A 20,798-nucleotide genomic window follows, 5' to 3' on the forward strand; every position below is an offset into this window, starting at 1 on the left:
ACACACACACACACACACACACGAATATCATGCATCCAAACATCCTTCTTTCTTTGCAAAATGACATGACAATGAATTAATTGCTGACACACTGATGTCACAACTATATGCTTTCCATGGTAACAACACACACATCCACACACACACACTTCTATGAAGGTTCAGAGACGCAAAGAGCTCAGACTGCTTCCAAGGTAGAATTGAACTTTTACATTCAACTTTAAATGTTCCAAAATAATATTTCATTTACGATATATAACGTAGAAAAACAGCCACTTTCATGTTCAAAAAAAGACTCAATAAACATTTGAAAAGACAAAGAAACCATTTATTACATTCTTAAAACCACATATAATGTATCCCATTGGACAACAATATTTATCGAGCTGTGTAACTCAGTTACTTTTGGACTATTAATAGACCTCTTGTACATTTTGTCATACAGGGAAAGAGAAGGGAGACAAACTACTCTTTTTTTGTTTTTACCTAATCTTTTTTAATAAAAAAAATAGATCACTGACTTTTCAAAACAAAAGTGGAGACACATAAAGACAAATAAAAATCACAACAAAAACAAACATTTAACCCTTGTAAGGAATTCATATTTAACTCTAAATGATTTATTCATTGGTGTTGATTTTTTTTTTTTTTAATCCTATGTTTTGTAAATTTGACGTCACAATATTAGAACAAATGGGAAGGGCTTTGACACTTTGTGAGTAACATTCACAAAAATAGAACTTACGTCCACAGTGATTATGGTTACGGGTCTCATATGAGGTGCAAAGGTGTGAGGAGCACGGGGCTGAACAATGACACTGGTAATAAAGGGACAAGAGACCACAGCCAGCTCCCTGAGACGCAGGTACTCAGACTCTGCTCAAGAACTTCACGGCACCCAGAGTAAGACACTATCATCATCATCTCAATGTGCTAGCAAACTTCAGAGAGCGTGTGATTTACGTGCGTGAAAAATGTAAACAGTTATGGGTGACAGATATTGAATAAAAAACTAAATTAATAAAGCAGTTTGACTGAAAAGCCTTACTGGCATTGAGGCTCAACTCAGGGGGGCAGCTGCTAGCTCTGTCTGGCCTTAGACTAGTGTCCAGTGAGGAAGAGGAAAGTACAAGTGCTTGGTGTTTGGGACTAAAGGAGATAGGAACAGCAAATGTACAAAATAATACAGTTGTTCCAACCAGCGTGGAGGGTTTATGATACATATTTTAGATCATCATCATTCCGGCTTGTAACCAACTGAAACCTTATGAGTGAAAGACAATTATACTACACAAACGGTACTGACTGCTGGTTAGAAACAGGTAGGGAAACCCGGTGTATTTTATTCTACAGTTCATGACGTCATCTCTTGCTTTGCTTTTGTCTCTTCCTTAGTGTCCTTTATTTGTCCTCTTGTCTTTTGAGCCGAGGGTGGCAGCGCCAACAGTTTCTCAGTTTAAATGCAAAACCAAGGCAATGTTGGTCCGTCTTTGTTTGGGGGGACACTGCCCCACCTGCTGTGTCGCGTCTGCAAAGCCAACAAGTGTTTTGCGTCGTAACCGCGCCAAACCCAGCTGGATTTTGCCATCAGGCCGAGAGGGGGCCGTTGCCATGGAAACCTGAGAGTACTGTCAAAAGAGAGGAAGTAGTCCAGAAAACGATTTGAGTCCAAATATTAGTTTTCCTGAAATATCCATCTTTATCTCTATCTCTTACGATGCACTTTTCTCTCCCTTTCTCTCTTAACTGAACTCACACATTCTAACTCTACATATAGTCATCTATTTACATTTTTATTTAAAATATTTGTTTATAAATGTGTATATAAATTAAAGATAATTTCATCTTGTCCTGTCTCTAAGGGGCATTTACAAGGAAAGGGGTGCGTGGGACTGAGGTTTCTCATTGCATTACACGAGTTTACAAAAAGGCAGCACCGAACACCGTCTACATGTGTGGGAAGCTGGTTCTCAGCTGATTAAAGAGGTCAGCCTAAGCCGTAAGTCATATCCTATCTATGTGTTTCTTTTTATATCAGAGAAAATTTCTCTTGGTCCCTAATTGATGGTCAGTACAATGATATTGTCTGCATGAATATGCATGTGTACCAAACTAAGAAGTATTAGCCATATATAGTAAGAAATATCGACTGAGAGCTGTATTAATACACTACCTGGCGAATCAACACAACTTCATTCTAATACTTTATGTAAAACTCTATCTTAGAGTGGCAGGGTTGTACATTCATTGTTGTTGGGTTCTGGCTTGTGCACTGGTGCTTATTGGTGAGGTACATTCATATCTGGTTGGGTAAACCTCAGTGGTTTAACAAGTGTTAAAGCTTGGAGCTGTATTATTAGGATGCCCATCCACTTGTTAATGCTACAATATGCCGAGGACCATGAGCATGTGTGGTCTGTAGTGTAAGGTGCTTTGCCTGCTGGGAAAGTGGAGCTACTTTGGGATCATTGGAGACGGAGTATTTAAAGTTCTGGATTGTCTCATAACTGCTGGTCATTGAGCTTCAACATCTCTATCCTTCTCTGTCTCTCCTTTTTTGCTTTCCTACTTCTTAATATACTTTGTCCATCTCTCTTGTTTTGTCTCGGCCTGTCTGTCTAGCTGTTGGTGGAGTCCGGCAGAGACATCTCGCTGCCAAACACTTCCCGGTACAGTGGTGGGAAACTGTACGCGGTATCTGGGTGGACCAAACGGAAAAACTCAAGTTTATCAACGTGGAGGTTACAGATAGACTTCATTGTGGGCAGCTTGGACACCATCTGTTGGGACAGAAGATACACAAAAGGTTAATTCATGAATATGTGTCTTTACGTGTGTACATTTGCATGGGTTTAGGAAGAGCTCGGACTGCTGTTACCTTGTCCAGTTTCTCGTTTGAAGCACCACTCTTGTGTAGACTGTGCTGCAGAGCCAGGTAGACCTTCTCCTGGAGTTTCTGAACCTTTTGGCCTTCTGTTAGCCAGGGTCGATCTACAGGAAAGAAAATACAAACTCATTAACTTACAGTTTTGCTTCTGCTTAAGTAGCTTTAATCCACATTGTCCGGCAGTATATGTTCCATGTCAGGTCCCGATTGACGAGTACAAGACTTTCTTTAATGGCTGCACCATTCAATCAAATGGAAATATATGAGAAGTCTTGCACATCGTTTTAACACATTTCCCAAAATTCAGCCCGACATATTTATTATGTTTAAAAACTTATTAAATAAGGGATCCTTTGTTTAAAATGATCTCCACTATAATGAACCGCTAAAGGCCCTGAACACCCACACAGGTGTTTATAGTTAATGTGGCTGATTGGACTTTTTCCAGGACCGTGTGGGTGTGGTTAAACTGAGAGATCAGTTCATCACCGTGCGTTCATGGGCATCGGAAAAACATTTCCCCAGTAAAAACGTCATCATTCACGTCACTTCCTTTGTAATCAGAGGTGAGAACCTGGGGCTACATTTTGCTGACAGAGTTTTGTAGTTGGTTGACAACTGATTGTTTTCCTAAATATAGAAAATTCACGCATGCATGTAATATATTTGCCAACGTCCACAATGTGCTATCGATTTAGGTAGTAGTCGTCCATTGGCTTCCACAGAGTAACTTAAATTAGTTATAAAAGTTGTGCGCTATTGCCAGTAACAAGTAAACCAATTCAAGTTAAGTAGGCCTATGTCTGGAGCTCTTGTACAAACTGTAGTGAGGAAAGTAATGTGTAATTGAATAGCTTTGGAGTGTCCTTTGCTAAAGTGGCCTCCATGTTTTCAGACACCTGATGCTGTAGGCTACGTCCAACAGTTGGTGGCAGTAACGCAACAAGTTGCTAACGTTAGCTTGAAACACCGATTCCACTGACAGCTTTTGTTGCGTTTGATGCTAACTTGGGAACCAAATTTGTCAAGTAGGTCCATTTTTACTGTATTGACATTACGGAAGTCTCTTGTTAGCATCTTGTATGCTACTTGTCACAAAGTGAAACGCATGACGCATGCCTAACTCACATCTTCACTCGTCGCAAAGTGACACATGCACGACTCCAATCTGCACTCGACTCACATCGGGCAGTGACACCGACCATGTGAACGCTGGCAGTCGGAAAAACAACATAATCATGGGGCGATCCCTTATATTCCCAGGTGGCATGAACGCACCATTAGTGTTGTTGCACCTATTAGGCGATATGTGACCTAATAAGTTCCCATTAAAGCTCCAGCCCACTTTCAACCTGAAAATAATCTAATCAACCAGAATAACTGGAAACACCTAATGGGTCTTCAGAGGCTTTAAGGTCTGTGAGTTCAAACAATGTTTGGCTTCACAGAAGGCTTCTGCTTTTAAAGATGTCCAGCATTATTTAAGATATGACGTCATGTACTAAGTCCTTTCTTTGCTTTCTAAAGTCAGAAGTTAGACACATGGGGAATAGTGACCAGTTACAATGAAAACCCTAGATAAATTAGTGAAATAATCCACAATAACAAATTGAAAATCTACATGTGTGACACATCAACAACAAAAAATATGTTGTGTGGCTTTGAATACCAGTATGGTCTTCTTAACCAAAGACAGAACAGCATTGCATAGACTATTACAATATCGCAGTATAACGTACACTTCTTCATGAACATGTTTGTGTGGGCAAGAAAGAGATGAAGGAAAAAAACAATCACCAGGAGAAAAAATAACGGCGGCGCTAAACAGAGCCATCTCTTCGTCAGACAGCTGTAGACGGCAGAATCCTTTTCCCAGATCAAACACTGCACTGACCAGGTCATCGCAACCTGCAAAAAGACAGGAAATCAATACATCAGTTCACAACAAGAATCACTTGAAGAATGTATTAGGGCTGCCATACTGAATTAACAAACCCAGGAGAGACCTAGAATGATGAGGAATCCATTTCTTTTCCTCACAGAGAAACTGCTGTATAGACTGACATAATATATTTTCTCTTAAATGAGTTTATCACACTGTTTACTCGTGCGTTTAATGGTGTTTGTTTTTCCCCATTAGACTGCTTTGGTAATAAAACAGTTCTGGGGGTACTAAAGAGACAAGCTAGTGCTTCAGAAATTCAAAACCAACATCCAGCTGGAGGCTCTCCATTATATCTCTTTAAAACCATTTCTGGCTTTACTGTGCTGCTATTGACAAGATTGAAGCTGACATTATTGCCTTAGAGTCATTTTATCAACAAATTACCAGTCAGGTCATTTAAAAAAGTCAATCAGCCAATGCAGAGGTATCTCGTTATGAGCAGAGGCATTCATGGTCCCAGTGCGTGTGGAAAAAAACCTACAAGGCTTTCATGTGTCACCCTGTCAAACATCTTGATGCTTTAGAGGGTAAAAAAAACTACATCTGATACTCACCAAGTGCTTTAAAGAACGGAGCCGGAGCAAACTTCCCATTAAAGAAAATAGTGCTGTTGTTGACGTTGAATGCTCGGCACATACGTATCAGCAGGACCTCCAGACAGCCTGGAAGGGAAGGCCCAGGTTGAGACATAGACACAGAAAGATGGAAAAAGAAGAGGAAGGGGAAAGGGAGGGACAGAGAGTGGCAAAGATGCTCCAACATTGGTGCACAGCATATATAATATTTTTGAGGCAAGATAACATGGATATCCACAAGTTTCCACAAAGATTAACATTAAGTAAATGCATTGACAATTATATGCAAGTTAAATGAGTAAGTAATTTGTTTTTCCCCCAGTGTTTGAATCACATGTGTGATTTATTACAACCCAAAAATGAATGGGAAAAAAGGCAAAGGTACAAGGTGGAAGACAAAAAAAAACAGGACAGGACTAAAGTTAGCAGGTTTTCAGACTTTATTTACATTGAAAGAATGAGCTCGGTTAATTAAGTATTTAGACTTAGAGCACTTTTAGACACTGACCGGCTTTCAGCAGTATAATCTGATCATTCTGGCACAGGTCCATGAAGCCTGCGATGCGTTTGGCAAACTCCACCACACATTGGATGGCATTAGTGATGTGGTGTGCACACTGCTGCCACATCCATTCAGCTGACTGGAAAAAGAGACAAAAATAGAGTGGTACAAGTCAATTGACATATATAATAGAGTAGTTATTCGTTACTTGTGCTGTTTTGATTTTTGTGTGTGGAAATTACAGATATGATTTGCTTACACACTGAAAAACAATATATTGGTAAAGTAGGCCTTTTACGTTTTCTTTTCTTTTTTATTGCTATTGTATTTAAAGCTATAGAGCGTTGTTTCTGTCGCCCCCATGAGGCCTTCTAAGTTATGACAACAACACTGTCCGCGAGCCTTGGGTGAGCCTGCGCACCACCCCCACTCCCCCAATCCCCCACTCCCCCGCCCACACGCAGTCGCTAGTACTGTTTATCCCATCCTATCAAGGAGGTCACAAAGGATTAAAAAAAACATTGTCTCTTCAGTAGAGTTAAATATCTTTTAAATCCTCTTTGTCTCCAAAACTCAATGCTGTTGTTGTCCTTTCTCAGCGGTGACCATAACACATCACTCAAGCTTCTGCATGCTGATAAACAGCGAATGACACTGAGCTGTTATTCTGATCTAGTATTAATACACTGCTATAAAGTCATGTGACGCCAGCAGACTTCACACACACACACACACACACACACACACACACACACACAGACACACACACACACACACACAAACACACAGGGGGTTTAAAGTGTGCATCCTGTACCTTGCTTTGATAAGCACGCGTTTCTTCAGGTGCGTATTGTATCCAGGTAAATCTCTTCATGTCTTCACTGCTGTACTGACACGTCTCTAAGTGAGACTTAACAATACCCTGAGTGATACGCTCTGTGAAAGAAAGAAAGAAAGAAAGAAAGAAAGAAAGAAAGAAAGAAAGAAAGAAAGAAAGAAAGAAAGAAAGAAAGAAAAAGCATACATAAACAATCATCAGTGTGGTCTGTAGTGGCAGCAGGTTTGAGTGTAAGTGGGATTATTTACATATCCACAGATCATGCCCGCAAGAGCCTGATTACCTAGATGCTTTGCATCAGTTTGCCACTGATGCCCCCAACACTGATTAAACGGCTCATCTACTTATTTTATTTATTTCTGTTAGGATCTTTTCCACCTCCTGCACTTACAATACCCACCAGTCACAATCTTTATTCACTGCTTCCTTTAAAAGTCCCCGGAGCCCTATTCAAAGCCTGCTTGCAGTTTGTTGTTGCCAGCAACCATAATTATGTTAAATGAAAAACAAATTTATTCTTCTCCAAGGCCCCCAGAGACACCTCTCTAAAAATGCTTGTGCTTCCTTACCTCTATAAATACCCCTACACCACCATCTCTTTCTCTATCCCTGTGTTTGAGTTTATACTGCTGTATGTCTCATGCCTGTTTCATGTTGCGTGGTTCCTGCTTGGTTTGCCCATCCAACCTTGTCCTTGTCCTGTTTTGCTGTCCCAAATGCCATGTACCCGTCTGGTTCTTCCTTTTTTTTTTTTTTTCATAACATATTTATGAGATCCAGTGTGTCCTTGTGCTTTATCTTTGTTTGTTTTCATTGAATCCATCTTTTTTTACAAATTAGATTTGCCTTCATTTCATTGAGTTTCATTTCCTTTATAATTGACTATATTTCCTACGATAAAAGTAGAAATACATACATATCCAATAGTACATGCTCATGGCATATTCTTTTGTACCAGAAATACTATCATAACGTAAATTGCTGTTATTGAAAGTCAACATTTATGGAAAATGTTTCACAAGGAAAAGAGTAATGAACTGTTCAGTGAGTGATTTCATGTCAAACAGTTAGAACAAGTGTTGAGTTTGGATTAGGAGCATGCAGAGGGAAATTACATGAAAAAGCAATTAAAACTATAAAAAGGAGACCTCAAAAATAAACGCCTATCTCGCTTATAATATCCTGCAATTCTCTCTTAATTTAATTCAATAAAAGCCCCAACCGACATTTGAGGTTTTACGGTGTTCTTCTACACCCTGAGTGAATAAAAGAAGAAATGATATGTTATTTATCATAATCAGTACTCACCAAGGTCTGTTATTGAGCAGTCATCAGGCAGATGGTCCAGCAGTGCATGTGTGTGTCCCAGCAGCGGGTGCGTGTGGGAGTGTGTATGCAGGAGCTGGATCCCGTTGCTGTCTGGCCCGTCCAGCATAGTCTGCCGCGGGGAATTCTGATTAGACAGGGATGAGGGAGAGGAAGACGAGGACGTTGACTTGGAGGTGTTCCCGGTGCTGGCTCCGCTGCCGACCACCTCCAGGCTGCAGTACTTGCGGGCCTCCTCGGGAGTCAGCGGCAGGTCAAACAGGTCAGGCAGCGCTGCGATGTCATCCAGGTCGCTCAGGGGGGAGCCCCCGCTGCTGTAGGACCGGCTCAGAGCCTCTTCGCCATCCTCCACGCCACAGACGGCCTCCTTCTTGGGTAGAGACAGAGCAGTGGGACCCCCGCCGGCAGAACTCACACACTCCTGGGACTTCTGGTGTTTTTGCACTTCAGCGTAGAGGCTGTCACGCTGCTTCTTGGACATACGGCCAAACTTAACCGCTGCAGAGAGAAAATACATTAAAGTAGACAAACAGACAAAGAAAAACAATTCATAGACACCTTACGAATACACGTTAAACATATTTTATTCATTTTTTCTTTAGTGCACAGATTTAGCAAGTTTTGTGTAGTCAAACCTAATGCATTTCACATCTGGTTTCTACATGTAACCTCAATCAAATTACAAAATGATGTTCTTTGTGTGCCACCTTATCTCTAAGTACTGTATGTTCCAGTCCTTGTTTTCTGTCAACAACCTGAAAAACAACAAGTGGCGAGCCTTGCTACGACGGCTAATGTGAAACTAAGCCCTATGACTTCAACTGCTCCTGGTATCAGCTTTAAATTAAGAACACACATATTGGGATTTGCTGGAGAAACACATCTACTAAACGACCCATGTGTAATAGGAAGGTGAACAAAACTCAGCTCACTGCTGAATGTCATGGTTAATGGAAGTGTGTAAAGATGATATAGTGCGTAATAAACCAATCAGAGTGACATCTCCCATTCTCTTTAAAAGCCAGGCACGTTTGTACCTTGGCGCATTTCTATTATGATGATGGATTTGCACTGTAATATTTTTATACGTGATCTTTTGCATGTGTGTGTGCTTCTGCGCTTTCCCGTGTGTGTAACAAGCCTAGTGTGTGCTGTGCATAAGCCTAAACGCATTGTTCTAATGCACTGTTAAAATAAAAAAGAAATTATTGACTTCAGATCAGGTTTTTGATGTTCAATGGCGCGATCACTTCCCACGGCCTCACGATAGCATGAATTCTGAACACACCTCCCTGTAAGACCAGCACGCCCATGAGCACATAGATGGGCGCAGGTGCATGTGCTATTTAAACAACGTGGGTGCATGATGGGTGTAAGATAGGGCCCTTTGTGTGTGTTTACCATCTCTGCTCATGCCCAAAGCCAGACACTTTTGTAGGCGGCAGTGCTGGCATCGGTTACGGTTAGTTCGGTCGATCAGGCAGTTCCTCTGGCGGGAACACGAGTACATGGCATTGTTCTGCTGGCTGCGACGGAAGAAACCCTAAACACACACACACAGTAAATGACATGCACATTTGAGGTAAAACGGATTGGTTGAAGTAAAGTTCGGAAGCCTGGTTAACTCCCTGTGTTTTCTCCTCACCTTGCAGCCTTCGCAGGTGATGACTCCATAGTGGATTCCTGAGGACTTGTCCCCACAGATCTTACAGGGGATGACCTCGATCTGAGCTGCAGGAGCACAAACAACATTGCCAGGAGGTCAGATCTACTGTACATACAAAGTGGACTAAAGTTAAGACCATCAGTCAGCATCTGCTTAGCAAAGTGCACATTTACATCTTCTGCTTGTTTGACACGACTGAGTCATACTGTGAACCATGGTCAAAAACAAGTAATATCTAAACAATAACATGATATCTGATACACACACTCAGACATAACACACACTTCCACAGAAGCCCATATTTGACAAATGAGTGGCAGACTTTATTTTCAAGATTTGTCAAGGATTTTCGTTGTGAATAATATATATTTTTTAACTAACAATGAACTGAATGAACTAATAGTAATGTTTGCTTGTAATCCTCCTGGGTTTGAGCTCAGGTTGAAGCTGGTCTAGCTCTCACCACACCTAATTACTGCTTTTTGTGTTGTATTTGAAAAGGCCTCTATCGCTAATGGTGTTACCATAGACTGTAAAAAAGAAAAGTCTATGGGTGTTACCCAGGAGTCACTTACCTGTCTCTTAATACTCTCCATTTATTTGTACCCCTTTGGGTATAAAGTCACAAAACATATCAATTTCCAATGGCATGCTAATGATATAGCTGTACAGTTAATCTCTCTTGAATCTGAAAAGATGGCAGAAACATGATCACTGTAGATCCTTTAACTCAATAAAACAAGCCAGCCGTATTTAAGACACGGTTTTTGACTTTCTTTTCCTGGTCATTAATATTGGGCTATCATGTTTTCCTTTGTATCGTCTGTAGACATTAAAAAGGTCGCCCATGCTATCTTGTCTCAGTTAGACTGCTGTCCCTCTATGTACTCTGAGATATATTAGAAGGCCATCTCTCTGCCTCCAGTTGATACAAATGCACAATCCGCAGAGTTTTTTTAACCATTTCTTTTTCATTTGGTTATGTTCCATCCATCTCTGCCTTCCTTCATTTCGCTTGGAGCCACTGAGATTCAGATTTAGTTTTATAAGATTTTACAGACAATGTTAGAAGGTTTAGACACATCCAGTAGATACATTTCATGTCCCCTTTGAATCCAAGTACAGTCCGTAGTCCTGGCAGGGGGGACCATGACTTAAAAACTGAAAATCCTATGTTAGCGAAAATCAGGTGTGAATGCCTTTAACATAACCTATTTTTTTCTGTTGAACTTCGCTGTCTTTCACATAGTTTTGTAAAACACGTTATTACGGATTTTTATCATTAATATTAGAAATTTCTCAACACATTTGTAACAGAGACTTTTCACCCGAGTGTAGTAATCAAAGACAAATATCAAAAACATCTTGTAATGGGTCCAGTGAGCAACAATGTAGCATTACTGAAGTTACATACATTTGAATTACTTCAATTGTTGATTAAAAATGTTTTATTAATGGCAACAGTCTTGCAGACAAACTGTCCCTTAAAAAGCACATGCAGTACAAGACCAGATCATTTGGCATGAACTGCACCCTTCATGTGGCCCCCATGAGGGAACAGAGCACACAGACAGATAGGGAGTCACATGACACTTGCACACATGACACAAACTCCTTCTTTCTTAACCGAGAAAGCAAACAACAGCAGCTACAAAGATAGCAGTTTCTCAACCTTGCATCAGTGATATACAAAATGTCATTTGTACAACTTGAGGATGTATGGAAAACCACTTTTCTTAATGTTTTTGAGGCATAATTGTTGCACTCTTAGGTACTGGAAAACCCAACCTATATTATCCACTCAGTGTATTGCCCTTCACTGTATTAACAGAGTCAGCTGTCTCTTCTTTCAAACTGTTGATTAAGATACTCAAACTTATCAGGGCAGCTGCAGGCATGCAATGGAAAGAAATAGCTCCCTCCCTCCTTCCGTCTCAGGTTCTTTCCACCCCATCCTCGTCTCATGATTATATAACTGGTCTGTGAGCATTCCTCACAACACTCATTCAGTAGGCTCAGTCTAGCAACACTGACACCCCGCACTCCCCTCAGATTCTCTCTTTCCTGCTGGCTGAGCGGCGTTCGCAGCCTCCCCGGTATTGGCTGAGTGTTCCGTCACTCTTGCGCTGTAGCCTGTCAGCCCATGTGCAAATTCTGTCCTACTGACACACTTTCCCACTGCGGGAGGAGAGGGAGGAGGGACCCATGCATAATCCTGACTTTCCGCAAACCAGTTTTAAGGTGGAGCCGAACATTGCTTAGATTTCCCCCTTCAAACGTTTCCTTGAAGACTCCTAGAATGAATCACACAACTGGCTATGTTACATAACTGCATAATTAACCAAGCAAGGCAATGGTGATAAGCCAAGACAAACTGAACTAAATCAGTTATGTTAACGCCCAACACAAATCTTCTCTGATTTACCATGAGACTATTTCCTTATAGACTGATTTCTATGCAAAAGTCAGGCACTCCACTGTTTAGTTAATGATAAACCACGTCTGACTTGACCGTAATAGCCTATAGCATACCTTGCAACAGTCCACTCAAGGCAGACTTACTCTGAACTTGAATGTCAGATATTCACCCCACTCCCTGTCTTTGACATTGAGCCGCTGCTTCATCCCGATCTTTTCTTATCCTGTGCCGAGAGCCAGACATACACATATGCTTAGCCACCCAACACTATTGCTACAACCACACATCCATGCTTTCTCACTTCTCTTCTCTGACACTCTGCAGACATCCAGGCACAACCCCAAAGATTACTATCCAGTTAAACTAATTACCTACATACAATGAATACAGTACAGGAAATTAACAGGGACGTCTTGACGACCTATAGCACTGAACCAATAGAAAAAAACAAAATAGGGCTGCAGCTTACAATTACTTTATTATTGTGAAGAAAATGGAGTAGAAGCGCAGCTGGGTCTTTGTAGTGTTCCCATACAGTTGCTCTTTGGGTACTTTGCATGGGCAGAATCTGCTTTCAAATGCAAGACTCCTTCCGAAACAATCCAAGGCACACTGTCGGGTTTGTGACAACATGAAAATGACTATATTTTCCATGGCAATATGTATTTAAAATAACCAGCACGTTGCAACTGAAATAAGTCTTCTTCAGGGTCATTGTCAGCGGTAGCTTGCACAACTATGTTGTGTAACACTAATTAGTGGCGTGGGAGTGTGTTTCTTTAGCATTTATATTTAATGAATTGATTACTCATTGGTACTTATAGTATTGTCTTGATTACAGTTGGACGGTATCCCATTTTTAATGTCAAACCTATTTATACAGTATTATCGTGATTCATTAAAAATTAAAAATGATGACGTCAGGCTCAGACGACGTCACCAAACTGTTGGCGTGAGCCTTCACCGTTCAGAAAGTGAAGACCAACACCCTGACACTGAACACACTCCCTTCTCATTAGGGTGGAACCCCAGATGCTGCCAGACTGCAGAAGTCCTGGTCTTCTTCCAGACCAGGTCACTGGGTGCACAACTCGCCATCTTTCCCCTCTCTCTCTCTCTTTCTTTTCCACACTGTCACGTTATGGCAACCACACATAAGTATTTTTAGGCATTAAGTAAATGATATATAATATTTACTCCTTGTCTCCTATATAAGTGCATTGCATTTTTTTAATGACGGTATTGAAACTGATACAGTTGCTATTTTTGAGACCCCTAGTCTTGAGTAATTCTCCTGTAAAAGAAAACCTCCCGAAACAGTGAAAATGCCCTAAATGTTGTGCCAACTGTCCAAAACCCAGCAGTTTTCAGTTTACTATCAAATAATAGGGAGAAAACCACCAGATATCCACATTGGAGAAGCTAGAATAAGAGCTTGTTCTGCATTATTGCTTCAAAAGCGACTCATTTTCTGTCAATCTACTGATCAAATAATTGCATAATGCTTTCAGCTCTACAGAAAATGCTGCCGTTATGAGATAAACATTCAATGACAATGAGCAGGCCCAGAAAACATTAACATCCAGAGTTTAATTATACATATATTTTTAATCTGCGGGAAATTCTGCATCCGCAGATTCCGTTTGGCGCTGACAGTGAGCTTACTTTACAGTATCCGATATTAGGCATGTCCCGATCTATCGGTATCGGCAATTATAATATTTTTTTAAATATTCATTCATCAGAACAAATAAAAGATTCTGATAAATGATTACTTAACAAATAAAAACGGATGGTCAACCATGTTATTAGCGTTGGCGTTACATAGTCTGTCCACCAGAGGACGCTCTACAACGTCCCTGTTGGTGTTAGCGTTGCATAGTCTGTCCACCAGAGGACACTCTACGATGTCCCTGTTAGTGATGGCATTGCATAGTCTGTCCACCAGAGGACGCTCTACAACGTCCCTGTTAGTGATGGCGTTGCATAGTCTGTCCACCAGAGGACGCTCTACAACGTCCCTGTTGGCAACATTTTTTGGGGTATTGTGTTATTGTTCAAAGGACTTTAAGTTTCATATCTTAAGTTTGTATTTTTCTACATTTCATTTATCAGAACCTTCAAATATTTTGACGTTCCTCTGTTCTGTTCATATTATTTTAGTGAGAACTCATAAATAACTAAAAATAACTAATGTTAGGGAAATCTGTTTATGTTTCTGAAACGTTCTTGAACGTTTCTGGATTTAAAAAAAAATATATACTGTATATCGGTCGATATATCGGCATATCAGATTTTTAAATAATCAAATACTCGTATCGGCATTAAAAATCCTTCATCGTTCAGTCTCTACTTTACAGATATGAAAGATTCAACTGTCTAACAATGCTGATAGAGACACAACGGCAGTAGTGGCCACACTAACATTAATGCAACATTCACCTTTAACCCTGAATGTAAGTGCTGACCTGCACTAAAATACCAGTAGTCTAGGCATCTGACCTTTAGCTCTCTGGAGAGAGTCTGCATTCCTAGAAGGTCAATACTAATCTTGCTTTTTGCCAAACTAAATTGCTAAAAGCTGCACGCAGCGCTTTACATTTCTCACCCAACTAACACATGAACTAAGTCAAAAATGCTAGCGGTATAGCTGATAAATGATAAGTCACGCAAACGGCAAACAAAGAACGGTGTTTGAGCAGTGGGGCGGCTACTTTGTGAGGTATACACCCAAATGTGTAATCTCTACAAAAGGCTAATTGAGTGAGGCTGGAGGGGATAGAGAGAGGCAGAGTGAATCCCAAGTCTTCACTTCCTGGTATCAAACAGCCAATAATGCTCCAGCAGGAGTTGTGTCAATATAGCTCAGAGGGGGGAAAAAAAGATTTTTGACCCTCCACATAGTCACCATCACATATCACACACACACCTCACTTCTCTGACTGTTTCATAATCTTATAACCTGTTTTAATGTAATTACAGGCTGCAAGTCACAATAACCTTCAGTCTATGCTATGTGACCTTGGGTTGTCTATATTCACGATGTTCCACTTCCAGGATCGTTCTGCCGAAATTCCACCGGATGTCACTCTTTTCGGATGTGGTTCTCCGGATGTCTGTTATCTTCTGCTTCCTTTGTGTTGTAATTTTAACCTCTGGTGGATTTTTGAGGACTATGGTTAACTGCTCCTGAGATCAGGGTAAATCCAGACTGATAGCTGGCGGCCTATGTCTGGCGCTTAGCTCCGCCCCAAGACAATTTTGATTGGTTTAAAGAAATGCCAATAAATCAGAGCATGTTTTTAATCTATCCAGGAATGCTGTGTGGACTAGCAGACCCTCCTCTGCAGTGCTGTGGATGAAGGTCTGTCAATGGGGGTGGCAGTAGCTTAGCCCGTAGGGAGTTAGGTTGGTAACCGGAGTGTCGCTGGTTCAAGTCCCCGTACGGACCAAAGTATGGGGGTGGTCTGGTAGCTGGAGAGGCGCCAGTTCACCTCCTGGGCACTGCCAAGGTGCTCTTGAGCAAGGCACCGAACCACCAACAAACCCACTTTCTGGGGAAAGCCCCCCCACTCTGACGCCTCAGCATTTAGTGCATGTATAGGTACTGAGCTTGTGTGTAATTCAGGCCTGTGTGTTACAACAATAAGGTGTAAGTTATAATTATCTAATGCCCTTGGGCATCATGGGAGCTGTTGTTCTTTTCGCTTTTTTTTCATGACATTGGCAAAAGAATGACCGACAGCATAAGAAGACTCACTCAATAGGAGGTGAGGGGCCTTGTGCTAAATGCTACTATGCATATTAGCAATGCGGAAGCACTGGTGTGTCATGCCTCACAGTTGGGTGTAGGCTTACAGCCAGCTCAGAGCTGTATGGCAACAATCCACTGTGGTTGGCCTGGCCCTTGTCGCCTCTTTATCTATTTCAGTAACACCAGGTGTTTGAAAGTCTCATGGCATGTGGCGATGGACTGGTGGAGAGCAGACATGTTATCAGATGATGAAAACATGACAACCTCACAACCTCTGCTTAAATCTATGATCTGTCTTACTGATTACACACAGCCCAATTCTCTAACATGCAGCTCTCACAAAATATTTGGATCTTACTGTCTAATAATCAGAATTAGAAGACTTTATTGATACGATCTGGGAAATAGTTTAGTTGCAGTTGCTCACAGTCCGATTCAAGGTAAAATATGAATAAAAAAGAGATTGAGGACATAGCTAGAGTAAGAAATCAAAAGTAGCAGTAAAGTGCGATTTTGTGAAAAAGTAAGATTGGGTTAAAAATTTGTTGCTAAAACAATGGATTGCACAAATGCTATTGTAGTGCAGTGTGGACATATATAAAGTATAGTGACAACATGAATACAGTACAAACATAAATGAATACTTCTTGTACTGTTTTTACTTCTTGTAAAAATAAAACTGATGAGTCTTCACTCACATACTTAAAATGCATTTACAATCTGCCTATCTGGCTGCTGGTGCATTCAAATCAAGGGGCTCTATTTTAAAAGATGCAAATACCAGTGGAGGCCAAGCAGAGGCCCACAGAGGGGGATTAGAACCGAGCCAAGAATGCCATAGGCCTCTTCTACCCGGCGTGTGTCTTGTGATTTTTCCCTAATGTCTTCATGTAATAAATACGAATACATTCTGCAGAAGTGTGATCCAGTACGGTGAAGAGTCATAGATCCAGACATCAGAACAGGTCTCTGTCAGCATACCAAAGCTGTTGCCATGACTCAACAATTTGGACTAAGTGTGAATGCAAATGTGTGTATGCGTGTTCATTTGGGATAAAAATGCTTTTCCAGTGAGGATACGACGGTTTGTTTACACATGGATGTCCTGCCAGAAATGGAACCTCCCTAAGAAAACATTAAGACAAGGATGATTTCCGGTGCTTCACCTATGTGTTGCTAACACACATTTGTGGCCCTCTTTTTAATGTTCATCAATATTATTATTCATGGTCTTGCAAGTGAAGGGCTATTTCAATTAACGAATATTTGGATGTTACAGATAAAAAACCAATCGGATGGCTGCAACAACCTTCCTAGTTATTAACAAAGACCCGCTGCCCTCTGCCCCCAAGTTCAAGCTTAGCCTGCATCCTGGGGGGGGCACACTAAAGGCCGAGTGTCAATGCACGCCTGTATAATGTTGGGTGACATAACTAGGTCAGTGGAACAGCCAGATCCCTCTGCCCCTGTGCACTCACACAGTCGGCCATGCTGGCACAGCCATCACATCACAACATCACGCTACTACACCAACAACAACACTACTCACAACTAGGCCCACCTTGACCACAAGAGAGGGTTGCAAATGTTTTATTTTATATAGATATCTCACTAAATGAAATGACTGTATACCAATCTCATTCTTTAAAGCAAATTTGTGCAGAGTGTTCACTTTTTTAATCAGTTTTCATTACCTGAGCAGAAACCAGATAAGCTCGAGTAACATCATGATTGCATAATTGCAGTTTTGGTTCAAAAAAACAAAAAAACAACAACTCCTCTCATGCCCCTCCCTTTTTCTATTGCATAACTCTAACATGGATCCCCTGGCAAATTTTCCAAAAGGTCTCCCCCAGGTAAAGTGTATGAATCATATTTCTTTAAAAACAGACACATTTGGCACTGCCATGACCCATAAAGCAAAATTACGCACGTGTGCATTGAGATGATTTTACCATAAAGACACATAAGAGATTTTTTTTTTTTTTAACTGAATTGATCTGAGTTAGATTTTCACGATTGAAGCATATTCCTCCAGCCGTTTATCAGTGCATGTTGAGCTGAAACATGCAACCTCTGGCTCTGTGTTGTGCAGCCATAATCCAGTCATGAGGAAATAATGCGCACTGGGACCAAGTCCCCGTGCGCGCACATGTGCCGTACAAGCCCGTACAAACGCACACTGTGATCCTCACCAAGTTCAACTTAACATGCACATTTCTATTGGGAAATAAAACCAACGTACCTCTCATTGTGATGTGGTCTTTTCTCTTGGCTGGACGGTAGAAACACTCGGCTACATGGGTTTCATGTAGGTGACAGAATAAACCGCCGGGCCCGGAGTGAACTGGCTCTGTAAATATTAACTTGGTCCCCGGCTGCAGACAGATCTCGTTAAGCACGGCCAAAAAAAATACAGAACTATCCGAAACTCCTCTCCTCTATCGCTCGGTTAAGTCCGAACGGAATGAAAGAGTGAATAAAGTCGCTTTGGATCGCATCGTCACAGCCTCGGCGCACTGGAGAATAGAACTTTTTTTGAAAGACTAGTCCAACGGTGGACGACCGGTGATCGGACCCCCCCTTTGCGCTCTGCCTCCTTCCCTCTTTAGTCTACCCTGCTAACCTACTTTCTCCAAGCGTGGACTCTCCCATGATCTCACTGCCGAGAGCTCCTCTCGCAGCTCTCGCGGGAGCGCGCGGTGAGGAGCGAGTTTAAGGTGGCTGGCCGTGTGATTGACAAGTGCTGTGGTGCAGTGAGAAATAAAGATGATCACCGACTAGCAAATAACAGTTCTGCTTTAAAACTTCAGAAAACTTTTGTCCAGGGACAGAATCAGAATCAGAATCAGAATCAGAATCAGAATCAGAGTCAGAGTCAGAATCAGAATTAGAATCAGAATCAGAATCAGAATAAGAGTCAGAATTAGAGTCAGAATTAGAGTCAGAATCAGAATCAGAGTCAGAATTAAATTCAGAATCAGAGTCAGAATCAGCTTTATTTGCCAGATATGATGACACATACAAGGAATTTTTCTTTGGAACATTTTTCTTTGGTTGCTCACAATGCTCTTACAAATACGAATCAACCAATTAACATATACACACTAATATAAACACACTCTAAACAGAAACAATATAGAGGCAATAGTGCAATGAAGAGTGCAAAGTGTGCAGGAGTGAATTGTGATGTATTATTGTATTATTTTGTGGAGCATAGTGCAAAAGGACCCCACCAGGGATGTATATGAGTCATATTTCTTTACAACACACACATTTGGCACTGCTATGAATCATAAAGTAAAACGTGTGCATTGAAATGATTTTACCATGCTGGAATAAATAGTATTATGTTATTATAATACAATAGCAGATTTGTGTATTACAGACAGCAGATGTAAAATAGCCTCCTGGCTAATTCTGACACATGTTACAGCTTATATTGGATCATTAGTCTGAATTGTACCTGCTAAATAAACCTGAAATAAATCAAATAAATAAAAGAGACGTGCTGTTTCCCACACTTTCCAGTGACTGGATTTCCACCAGTCACTGTAACAATGTAGAATGTTGCCTATAATTAATTGAGCTCTAATTATTAGGTTTTGCTTAAGTTATCAAACCGGCTCTGTAGCCTTGTATGATAATTAACTATTGTATCTTTAAGTGTTTGATTATGTGCCAGACATATGTGTATGTGCCAGACATACGTGTATTGTGAATGGTTACCCTTGGGCTTATGATTATCCTTTTTCACTATTTTCTGACATTGTATATAGGCCAAACAATGAATTAAAATAAGAGAAATAATATAATAATAATAATATATAATCTTAATGGTTGTCACCCCAACACTTACAATTTCTTTAAAGACTGCACGATGCCAGTCAGTTGTACATTTAACCTCCACCTTTAAAAGTGTATATTAACATTTATGAAACCACTCTTTTCCCAAAAACAAAACAAAACTATAGACAAATGACTTTAAATTGGATGGCAACATAAATACAGTATATATGCAGAGTTGCTGCAGCAACTAGGTGTCTCATTTTGTGGACTTTTGAGCTGTTGTCTATACTTAAATGAGCTTTATGTTGGGTTCTTAGAACAGAATTGTTGCGAAAATGTCCCTGGATGCTCGCCCAATGATTACTCACCAGCGTTCAGTTTATTTTCGGTGAAGCAGCTTCAGAGTTTACACCTAGTGACCTCACAAAGTCGGATACATGGCAGTCTGGTTCCTGTTTTGTGCCGGAAACCTAGGAATACTGCTATTTATTCATACCTCAGTATGTGAGCCACTGACAATTGTCCCTTATGTGTTCATTTTTGCTCATCTAAATCCTCTCTTTCTTTGCAGATTTTGTAACTCCAAATTATTATGGCTGCAATATACAGTAAATACTTTTGTCTCAATTCAATTCTTTCATGATGCATTTCATGTTGCCCATTCAATTTGTATTGCCATTTTCATTTGTGATTCTGGATTTTATCTGATTGTCTGTATTGCGGTTTGATGGTATTGAGTATTGCGATTTTCTTCTCCTTCTTTAACAAAAACAAACATTGAATAATACAATTTAGCGATAACATATCATGAGACATTTCAAAAGTCAGTCAGTCGGACATCTATTGATTTGTAAAGAAGTAGGCCCACATAACATGGATTTTCTGCATTTCGTGCTCTATTTAGCTGGAATTGATATGATGTAATTGCTGTCAGTGGTACTGTACTGAAAATATTTAGGTGAATAATTGGTAGAAAAACAACAACACATAAATCATTTTTTTCCACCGATACAAATTATGCAGCTCATCTTCCCTGGTAATCTTAAAGCGTCCTTATTAGGCTCATTTTCAAATTCTTGCCTTGTATTTTGTAGTTG

The 20,798-nt window shown here is 40.6% G+C and overlaps 1 protein-coding gene across 1 annotated transcript; it reads right to left on the reverse strand.

Moving 5' to 3' along the window:
* Positions 1 to 310: 310 nt before the first annotated feature.
* LOC117953750 (nuclear receptor ROR-beta-like) lies at positions 311 to 18,591 on the reverse strand. The gene is made up of 10 exons (XM_034887028.1): positions 18,158 to 18,591; positions 9,719 to 9,804; positions 9,475 to 9,616; positions 8,056 to 8,571; positions 6,724 to 6,845; positions 5,916 to 6,048; positions 5,387 to 5,494; positions 4,685 to 4,795; positions 2,879 to 2,991; positions 311 to 2,780 (listed from the first exon to the last, which is right to left on the reverse strand). The coding sequence occupies exons 1-10, from the start codon at positions 18,162 to 18,164 to the stop codon at positions 2,619 to 2,621; spliced, it is 1,500 nt and encodes a 499-aa protein (XP_034742919.1). The 5' UTR covers positions 18,165 to 18,591; the 3' UTR covers positions 311 to 2,618.
* Between the last annotated feature and the right edge of the window lie 2,207 nt (positions 18,592 to 20,798).

The sequence above is a fragment of the Etheostoma cragini genome, chromosome 12 (genome assembly GCF_013103735.1).
Source record: "Etheostoma cragini isolate CJK2018 chromosome 12, CSU_Ecrag_1.0, whole genome shotgun sequence".
In the NCBI taxonomy this organism is placed as follows: Eukaryota; Metazoa; Chordata; class Actinopteri; order Perciformes; family Percidae; genus Etheostoma; species Etheostoma cragini.